The 10,261-nt window shown below is 54.0% G+C and overlaps 1 protein-coding gene across 3 annotated transcripts in view; it reads left to right on the plus strand.

Moving 5' to 3' along the window:
- Positions 1-10,261, plus strand: part of RIMS4 (regulating synaptic membrane exocytosis 4) — a gene marked incomplete at both ends in the record, with an annotated part of 65,777 nt that extends 55,516 nt beyond the window's left edge. For all 3 annotated transcript variants that reach the window (XM_080716558.1, XM_080716559.1, XM_080716560.1), the window contains 4 exons: positions 6,425-6,537; positions 6,829-6,930; positions 7,398-7,537; positions 10,043-10,261. In XM_080716558.1, coding sequence (XP_080572684.1) covers positions 6,425-6,537; positions 6,829-6,930; positions 7,398-7,537; positions 10,043-10,261 — 574 coding nt within the window. The remainder of the gene's footprint in view (positions 1-6,424; positions 6,538-6,828; positions 6,931-7,397; positions 7,538-10,042) is intronic.

Raw genomic sequence — 10,261 nt, forward strand, 5'->3', positions numbered from 1 at the left:
CTAAATAGTATAGTTAAACAACTATTTGCATAGAATTACATTGATCAGGTATGATAAGTAATCCAGAGCTCATTTAAAGTACGCAGGAGGATGTGCGTGGGTTGTATGCAAATTTTATACAATTTTTATAAGGGACTTAGGCCTCCGGTGGGTTTGGTATCTGTGGGAAATCCTGGATCCAATATCCTAGGGATACCAAGGGTCAGCCGTGGTGTATTGTAGTGGTTAAGGAGGTGAACTCTGTGCTGGGCGTGGTAGCGCACGCCCTGTAATTCCAGTACTTGGGAGGCTGAGACAGGAGGAGCACAGATTCAAGGTCAATCTCAACAATTTAGTGAGGCCCTTTGCAGCTTAATGATAACCTGTTTCAGAATAGAAAATAAAAAAGGTCAGCCGGGCCTGGTGGCGCACGCTGGTAATCCCCGCGCTTGGGAGGCTGAGACAGGAGGATCGCGCAGGTTCGAAGCCAGCCTCAGCTACTTAGTGAGGCTCTCAGCAACTCAGTGAGACCCTGTATCCAAATAAAATATAAAATAGGGCTGGGAGTATAGCCTGGAGGTAGAAAGCCACTGGGTTCTACCCCCAATAACTACCACCAAAAAAAAGTTAAAAAAAAAAAAAAGGAAAGAGAAAAGGTCTGGAGGTGTAGCTTGGAGGTAAAAAGCCCAAGTTCAATCCCCAGTGCAGAGGGAGGAAGGAAGGGAGGAAGGCAGGCAGGCAGGCAGGCAGGCAGACCCTGGAGCTAGACCCCTGGGGTTCAAATCCCAGGTCTACTACCAAGTATGAGTACCTAGCTGTTGTAGAATTGTTGAGAGGATTATAGGAGTTAACATGAATGGCTTAATACTATCATTGCTTGACTCCTGACAAGTTTTTGATAAATAAAAAATAAGTCCCTAGCTTCCTGCCCAGGAGCCCCACTGTCCTCGGGGTGGGGGGGCAGGTCTGGAAGTGTCTCAATGCTTGGAAAGGCAGCGTCAGGACTGTGCGACGCGGCGTATCCTGGCCTACGGTCACTTCTGCTGACAGTGCTTGTGGTGAAAAGCAGAATTTTGTCCCAGCACGATTGAAGTATTTCTCATTTGCTCAGTCAGGTGCCGTTTCATCCAGGAAAAACATTAGGTAAAAACAGAAAACTGCCCCGGCCCCGGCAGGCACCAGACCCCTCCGCTCAGCGCCCTCCGCTGGGCTGTGCTGGGCCGCCCTGGCGGTGCGTTTCCGGCGGGTGCTGACAGCCTAGCTCGCTGCTTCACAATAACGCACAGTCTGCAACTTCTGGCCTCTGAGATAAAGCTGTGTATGGCACGGCTCTGCCATTTCTGTGGCTGGATCAGTAGCTTCAGGTAGAGCGCTGTATTCACTCGTTTTTTTTTACATTTCCTAACCGTTTAATATGTATAAAGCCGCTGCCACGTTTGCAAGGCTCCTGTCTTTTCTTTTATGATTTAACGTGACACTGACCCCATTTCCTCTGTAAGCCGTGCTCTGCAGGATTTTGTCGTACACAGTGAATTTTAGGACCGTGTCTTTTACGTTACAGCAGTGCATGCTGGGTACGGCGCGGCTGTGTGGAGGTGGTTGGCTGGATGGACTTGGGGAGGCAGGTGGTGAGTAAGTGGGCGGGAAGCATGTGAATCCCCAGAACCTTCAGAACCCCTAGCCTGTGATCACCACGGACTGCGTGGCCTCTGCATTCCCGACGCCGCTGCTGAGACAGGGGATTGACCTGGGACAGAGAACCGGGTCAAAAGCCGGAAAAACCAGTTGCTTCTTTATATTTACTCATTTATTTATTTTTGTGGTACTGGGGATGGAACCCAGGGGCATTTTACCTCCGAGCTACACCCCCAGCCCTATTTTTTATTTTTTTATTTTCAAACAGGGTCTCACTGAATTGCAAAGGGCCTAAGTAGCTGAGGCTGTCCGTGAACCACGATCCTCCCATCTCAGCCTCCTGAATGCTGGGATGACAAGCGTGCGCCACCACGCCCAGCCAGTTGCTTCTTTAACCAGTGAGGTCACAGAAAATCCTGGGGCCCAGCCAAGCTCACGGGTTAATAAGGAAAGACAAATGGGCTTTAGCTCCACAAACAAAACTAACAGGATTTGAAATGCAGGAAATCTCATTTCATCATTAAACACAAAGTACAAGGCCGGGGTGACGTGGGGATAATCCTGTTTAAGAGCTCTCCCTCTGCCCGCCTGGCACCGTCCCCAGAAGGAACCAAGGTCACACAACACCCACACCCCAGCGCCCCCAGGTGGCCCGGACTTGGACCCGGGCATAGGGCTGCCACATACCTAACAGGTCTATAGACAGAAATGGCATGAAGAGGGAGAGGTGTCCCGAGCCGGCCAGCTGAGACCAGCAGGCAGGCCATCCCCTGCCTCGGCCCATTCAGCAGGTTCACGGTGTCTGACTCTGCCCAGCAGTTCACCATGGAAGCTACTCTTTGTTCTGCTTTATGCCTGAGGACGCTGTAGCCCCGAGAGGTTAGAAACTGCCCCAGATTGCACAGCCCTGGGACCCAGGATGTGTGTGATGGCCAAGTCCAGTCTTCATCACGATCCTTCATTCTTCCAGTTTGAGACCAGCTGTGGGCTTTGGCCGTGAGCATCTATTGAGCTCCTGTTGCATACAAGGACTGTATGGTCTAAAGCGTAGGTGGCCTTTCATAACTCAGCAAGCTCTTCCGCACACCTTGGCTAAACGGGTCTCATTAGCAGAGAGTTGGGAAACACTGACAGCTGGCACAGCTCGGGCACCAGCCACCTGAGTGACTGCGCACTGCCCGTGATCACAGCCACAACACCGACTTGGGTGCAGCGGCACGGCAAGAACCAGGTCTGATGTTGTAGCCTTTGCCTTTTCCCCTAGTCCTGGGGACACCCCAGGGTGGAGGGGGCCTCAGGCCAGCGGGGACCCGCTATACTGCATTCCTTCCTGCAGCCCATGGAGGATGGGCACGCTCAGTCAGGGTTTCCAGGGCATCAGCCTGGCTCCTTGGCAGCCGGCGAGGCACCCTGGGATGGGAAATCAGGCAGCCGCCCAGATATTAGAAACAATTACGGCTAATTACCAGGCCTGCCAGTTCCCCATTGTCTGCTCGCACCCCACCAGGAACCGAGGAGCAGCGATGAGGTTGGAGGAAACTTTTAATTTCGGGCTGCGAAAGGCCTGGGGGCTGGGCTCCTGGGTGCCTTGGAACACGCCAGGCCCCGCCATCGCCCCAGCTTTGGGAGTCTATACCCTCCTTAGGAAATGAAGCCTGGGCCCCCTCAGGGCTGGGCCCCCTAAGGGAGGGGTGGAGGGATCCAGGAGCTTGGGGGAAAGGCCAGTCCCAGCTGTGACAGTGTAGTGTTGGCCTTGGTGCTATTAATTCAGGATCTTTGCTTTTGCAAGAATAATGAAGCCGGGAGTGGTGGCGCACGCTTGTAATCCCAGCATTTGGGAGGCTGAGACCTGGAGGATCGCGGTTCGCGGACAGCCTCAGCTACTTAGTGAGGCCCTCTGCAACTCAATGAGACCCGGTTTCAAAATAAAGAATAAAAAAAACAGGGCAGGGGGTGTAGCTCAGAGGTCGAATGCCCTGGGTTCCATCCCCAGACCTGCAAAAAAAAAAAAAAAAAAAAAAAAGAATAATGAATACACATTTCAATCCCCAGACATTTAAGAGACTTTATTTTTTCCCATCCTTTTTTTTTTCTCTTTTTGTGGTTCTGGGGATTGAACCCAGAGGTATTCTACCTCCAAACTACATCTCTAGTTCTTTTTTGTTCTGAAACAAGGTCTTACTAGATTGCTGTGAGTCTAAGTTGCTGAGGCTGGTCTCAGCCTGCAATCTTCCTGTCTCAGGCTCCCATGTACTGGGATTATAGGCATGTGTCACCACACCTGGTTCCATATTTCTTTATTTAAAAAAATCCTGTTGTTGCCAGGCGTGGTGGTGCACGCTTGTAATCCCCGTGTTTGGGAGGCGGAGACAGGAGGATTGTGCAGGTTCGAAGCCAGCCACGCTGGTTTAAGAGATCCTGTTTCCAAATAAAAAAGTATAAAAATAGGCCTGGAAGTGTAGCCTGGAAGTAGAAGGGTTTCCAGGAACCCCAGTACCACCAAAAAAAAAAAAAAAAAAAAAAAGTCCTGCTGTAAAATTGTTAAGGTATTAGCTGCAGAAGCCCAGCTGCCTGGATTCCAAAACTGCTTTGCTCCTGCCTCAGTTTGACTTCTTCCAGAAGCCAACCCAGACTCAAAGTGTCAAGAGGAGGCCTGGTGCAGTGACATGCACTTACAATCCTAGCTACTTGGGAGGCTGAGGCAGGAGGATGGCAAGTATGAGGCCAACCTGGGCATCTTAGTGAGGCCCCGTCTCAAAATTTAAAAAAAAATGTTTTTAAAGGGCTGGGGATGTAGCTCATTTGAAGAGCGCCCCTGGGTTGCATCCCGAGTACTGCACACACACACACACACGCACACGCACACACACGCGCACACACACACACGCACGCGCGCACACGCACGCGCACGCGCATCCACACACGCATGCGCACACACACACACAATTTAATAGAAGTCGGTTATTTGGGAGGTGATTCCTGGAATCAGCAGTGTGTGGGAGCAGAGAGGAAGGATCCAGGAAGGGAGGGGGCTGGTCCAGGATGGTTAGCAGGCCTGTGAGCACTAGGGCAGCCGGCGTGCAGGGAGACCCTGGCTAGGGAGCCATGCTGGACACGGGACCCGAGCTGCAGAGCTCCGCAGCTGGTCGCTGGCTGGGGGCCGCTTCTGGAGTTAGGCCTCAGGCTCTTGCGGCCTGCCCGGCGCTCTCAGGACTGGCTGATTGTGCCAGAGCCAGCAGCCGCAGCGCAGAGCCTCAGAGCGAGCGACGGAGGGCAGGCCGCACATCTCTCCAGCCAGTCTGTGAAATGGGCCCAAGAATAATAACAGGGTCGGGGCTGTAAGGCTGAGATGGAGCATGTGTAGGCCCTGGGGTTGTTGGGAGGCGCAGAAAGCAGTGTGAGTTTGCTGCTGTGAATCTCGGTAGCAGTTTTCCTGGTGTTTGCTGGAAACTTGGTCTCACTTGACTTAAGGTTTTCCTGGGGGTCATATTTATGTCCTGAGAAACTTTATGTAGAATCTATGTAAGTTGCTAAAATACAAAAGACCACCAGGCCTTGGTGTCCGTGAGTTCATCTGTAGACTCAACCAACCGCAGATCAGAAACGTTTGAAAAGAAAACTCCAGAAAGTTCTGAAAAGCAGAGCGCGAACTTGCCGTCTGCCAAGCCGAAGTCACATGGACGGAGTGCTGCGTCGGCGTGCCCTGCTCCCAACTCATCACAGACCTCCAAAACGCGCAAAATGATCGTAACAATAACTGCTGCTGTTGCTGTTACCAACCTAAAGAGAATGGAGTGACCTGCTTCAGGCAGGGCCTGATCCGGGAGCTCACACACCACCACCAATATAATGACTTCCGATTTGGGCGCCAGAGGATCAGAGTAGCTGCCCAAGCCAGGTGTGGTGGTGCACTCGCCTATGATCCCAGTATTTGGGAGGCTGAGACAGGAGGATTGCAGGTTCGAGGCCAGCTCTAGCAACCTAGCGATTCTCAGCAACCTAGTAAATTCTGTTTTGAAATAAAAACAAATAGTGGGAGTGTAGCTTGAAGGTAGACCCCCTTGGATTCAGTCCCCAGCAACACACACACACACACACACACACACACAGAAAGATAGCTGCCAGAGAGAGCTTCCCAGGCTCTACAGTTCATACAAAGCTTCCAGGCCAGATTCTTGTTGGCTGGATTGGGCCCAGGCCTGCCTCTGAGCCAATCACTGTCCACGGAGAAGGAACACCCTGCCTGATTGGCCAGGCTCAGCCGCAGCACCAGCCACTGGGGCAGGAGCTGCTCCTCCCGCTGCAGTGACTGGCCTTGGAGAGGGCACTGCCCAAAGGAAATGCCAGGTCTTGTAGGAGGGAAGGGGAAGTGGGCAGACACGCAGCTGTAGGGACAGCACATCCTAGGGTCCAAAGCCGCTGTCCGGGTCATCTCAGGCTCTCCTATGCAAAGCGGTCATCTGGAGCTCGTGTTTAACTGCACATTCTGGCTCAGTAGCAGGGGGCAGGATTGGCACTGGGTGTGATGTGGTTAATTCGCTCTGGGCGAGGCTGATGCTGCTGGCCCCTGGATCACGCTGGGAGCATCAAGGCCTTGAAGAACATGAGCCAGGCCCTGGGCGAACCATCTCCCACGAGTTTTACAGCCATCCCAGCAGCATAAGCGTAAGGCTCAGCAGGGGAAGTCGGGCAGTAGGCGTGGAGGAAGGTCGCCAAGGAGTGAGGAACCTTCTGGAGCTGCCTGCCCGAGCCTTCAGAGTTCTGTCGGCCCCGGGGAATGTTTGGATCAGCTTATCTTTTCTTCTTGCAGCCTTAACTACGGGGGAGTTTGTCTGGCATCGGACGCCCAGTTCAGTGATTTCCTGGGCAGCATGGGGCCAGCGCAGTTCGTGGGCCGCCAGACCCTGGCCACCACGCCCATGGGTAAGTGCCCCGTGACCTGCTCCAGGCGGGTGGTCAGGAGGACCTCCAGAAGCTCTATGTCTCTCTTTCCTCTCTGGTCCCGTGACTGTGTGCCCTGAGCCCCTAGCCTGGAGCCGGGTCCACACCGCAGAGGTCAGCAGAACCTGAGCCTGGCTGTGGGATTTGGCTCTGGTCTTACTCGGGCTGGAGCGAGCAGGGGAAAGAGCTTCCATCCCTGTGCAGAAGAGCAGCCGGGTCCTTGCTTGGCCTTGAAAGCCATTTCCCAGTCTCACCTTGTGGGGCCTCTTGCAGGGGACGTGGAGATCGGCCTGCAAGAGCGGAATGGCCAGCTGGAAGTGGACATCATCCAGGCGCGGGGACTGACCGCCAAGCCAGGCTCTAAGACCCTGCCAGGTGCGAGGGCTGCCCTTCCGCCGGCAAGGCAGGGGTACAGGCTGGGAGGACATTCTGAAGGGAACTGGAGTCCAGGAGAGAAAGAATCAGCTCAACTCTGGGGGACCCTCCAGCCCAACTCCAGTGGCTGACTTGGGACCGGTGGTTACAGTGTCTGGGGACCCAGCTGAGATTGTCTGTTGACCTGGTCACACTGACTGAGCTCCTGGAAGGCAGGGACAGCTTTCCTGTTTATCTCTATACCCCAGTGACTAGCAGGGCACTTGGATACAGTCGGCGCTCAGCAAGCGTTTGTTGAGTGATCAGATGAGGCCCTGCCCGAGTGGCCACACTGGCCACTCACCCCACCCCTCCTACCCCCGGGTGTCCTCCTGAGGCCCCATGGGGGACTTGCTCCTCTCCTGCGCTCTTTGCCCCTATTGGGGGGGCCTGCCTAGAACCCTGCCCACTGGCCTTTGTCCCCACAGCGGCCTACATCAAGGCCTACCTGCTGGAGAATGGCGTCTGCATCGCCAAGAAGAAGACCAAAGTCGCCCGCAAGTCGCTGGACCCGCTGTACAACCAGGTGCTGCTGTTTCCTGAGAGTCCCCAGGGCAAAGTCCTGCAGGTGAGGGCCCCGGGGTGCGTGTGAGCACATGCATGTGTGCATGCATGTGAGTTACCATCGTGGGCGTGGCGTGTTCCTGGAGGTCTCTCCTGGAGGAAAGCAAGGGCTGTGTCTGATCTGCACTCCGTGCCTACCTGCCACCGTGAGCAAACTCCCTCTGCGCCACGCCCTTTCACCTCTAAAGCGGGTACAGGGCAGCACCGACTGCTAACAGGGCGGCAGCAGCGAGCTGGGCACCTGTGCCAGAGGCGTGCCCACGAGTTTGGCTGGAGAAATGCTCTGTATCTAGATGCCACTATAATCACAAAGAAGCCGTGGAGCTAGGGGCTGGGCCTGGGCGCGGTGGTACGGCCTGAGGTCCGCAGAGGCCCCTGGTGGCCTCCTTGATCTGGAACTGAAGAGCTGCCCATCTCAGCCACAGGGCCCCGTGCCCGCTCACTCGGTGCCGCCCGGGCACCCTGCCTGCGCCTCAGTTCTTGCATCCAGCCCGGGCAGGCAGAGCAACCCAGGGCAGGGCCAGGGCGTTCCATGTTGCCAAGACAGTAGGATTTGGGCCAAACTGGAAAGCCCAGGTCCTGTCAGGGGCAGTTCTTCAACCTGCTGAAAGTGGATTCAACCTGTGAGTTGGAAAGTCAGTTTTAGTAGGCTGCAACAAACGCTTTTAAAAAAATGGAACGGGGTAGGAAAGAAAGCCTTAACAAGAAGTTCTTGTTAAGATGGATGGTATTCAGTGGGCATTTGCTTCAACTGTGTAGCCCACGTGCACGCTGTGGGTGGGGGCCAATGCTTCCCTGTTGTATATCGCTATCAAAAATGTCTAGAAACTGCCGGGCATGATGGTGCACGCTTGTAATCCCAGCACCTGGGAGGCTGGGAGATGAGAATCACACAGGTTCGAAGCCAGCCTCAGCTACTTAGTGAGGCTCTCAGGAACTTAGTGAGGTCTTGTTTCCAATAAAGTATAAAATAGGTCTGGGAGTATAGCCTGGAGGTAGAAGGCCTCTGGATTTCATCTCCAGTATCACACACACACACACACACACACACACACACACACGTCTAGAAACCAGGCATGGGGGTGCATACCTGTGATCCCAGTACGTGGGAGGCTGAGACAGGAAGATTGCAAGTGTGAGGTCAGCCTCAGTAACTTAGCAAGGTCCTCAACAACTTAGACCTATTTCAAAATGAAAAAAATAAAATAAATCTAAGAGTGTAGTTCAGAGGTAGAACGCCCCTGGGTTCAATCCCCAATACCTCCCCGAGACACACACAAGTCTGAGAACCCATGCTGGCCTGGAGGTATTCAGATACCATTTAAGCAGCCTGAAACACCATCTTGGGACCACACCAGGCCCACGAAGCAAAGGTGTGTGCACTCTGTCCCCAGCCCGTGTCCTATCTGGGATGTGGCGAGGACGGGGAACTTGAGATGGGGTGCTTCTGCTCGCTTAGATGCCCCAACAGGACAGACTTGGCATGAGTGACATCTCTGGTGTTTCTGTGTCCAAATTCCCTCCTCTCACAAGGACACCAGCCATTAACTCAATCATCTTTTAATATCCATCTATCCAAGGACAGTCACATTGTGAGGAACTGGAGTGTAAATCCCAACATATAAACATGGGATTTTAACATATAACATATAACATATAACATATAACATGGGATATAAACATATAAACTATGGGGGACATGGTTCAGCCCACACCAGTGAAAACGAATCTGACTGAGGGCTGTGTCAGGCCACCAGCCGCCTTCGTGGAGGGGAACAGGGCTAGAAGCAGAGGCACGGGTCAGCTACAGAGACCGTCCATCTGGCCGTTCCAGGAGGACACTGGCCAAGACATGGGTTTGCACTGCAGAAGAAGATGAGTTAGAAGGAGAAAGGCAGCCAGGCTGTCCGCTGGACCGCCGCTTTGTGAGACGGTTTCACTGAGAAGTTTCTGAGGATCTGGAGGCGGCAGAACCGTGGGGAAGCCCGCAGAGGACCTAGGATGTAGGGTCGGCCTCCAAGGCCTGGGTCCGAAGCCGAGGCATGTGTGGGTGGAGTAGAGAGGGGCAGGACCTGAGGCAAGAAGCCAGTGGATTCTGCCAGCAATAAGCTTAAAGACCCAAGAGCCAGGAAAATACGGTCAGGCTTGAGCAAGTGTGTGTGTGTGTGTGTATGTGTGGGGAGTATTCTGGGGTATTAAACCCAGGGTATTCTACCTCTGAGCTATTTAGTGTTATTTTATTTTTCATTTTGAAACAGGGTCTCACTAAGTTGCTAAGGGCCTCACTAAGTTGCTGAGGCTGGCCATGAACCTGTGATCCTCCCGTCTCGGCCTCCCAAGTACTGAGATTACAGGTGTGCGCCACCACCACGCCCAGCTAGACTGGAGCAATTTTCAGGAGGCAGAACCCTTGGAACTTGGGTGAACTGGCCTAGGAGACCCCAGGTTCTGCGTCTGGGCCTGCCAGTGGTATCCGCAGCCTTGAGACCCCACATCTCTTGCCCCACAGGTGATCGTGTGGGGGAACTACGGGCGGATGGAGCGGAAGCAGTTCATGGGCGTGGCCCGCGTGCTGCTGGAGGAGCTGGACTTGACTACCCTGGCCGTGGGCTGGTACAAGCTCTTCCCCACCTCTTCCATGGTGGACCCAGCCACAGGTCCCCTGCTCCGGCAGGCCTCCCAGTTGTCCCTGGAGAGCACCGTGGGGCCCTGCGGCGAGCGGTCTTAG

Source organism: Muscardinus avellanarius (genome assembly GCF_963383645.1).
Source record: "Muscardinus avellanarius genome assembly, chromosome: 19".
In the NCBI taxonomy this organism is placed as follows: domain Eukaryota; kingdom Metazoa; phylum Chordata; class Mammalia; order Rodentia; family Gliridae; genus Muscardinus; species Muscardinus avellanarius.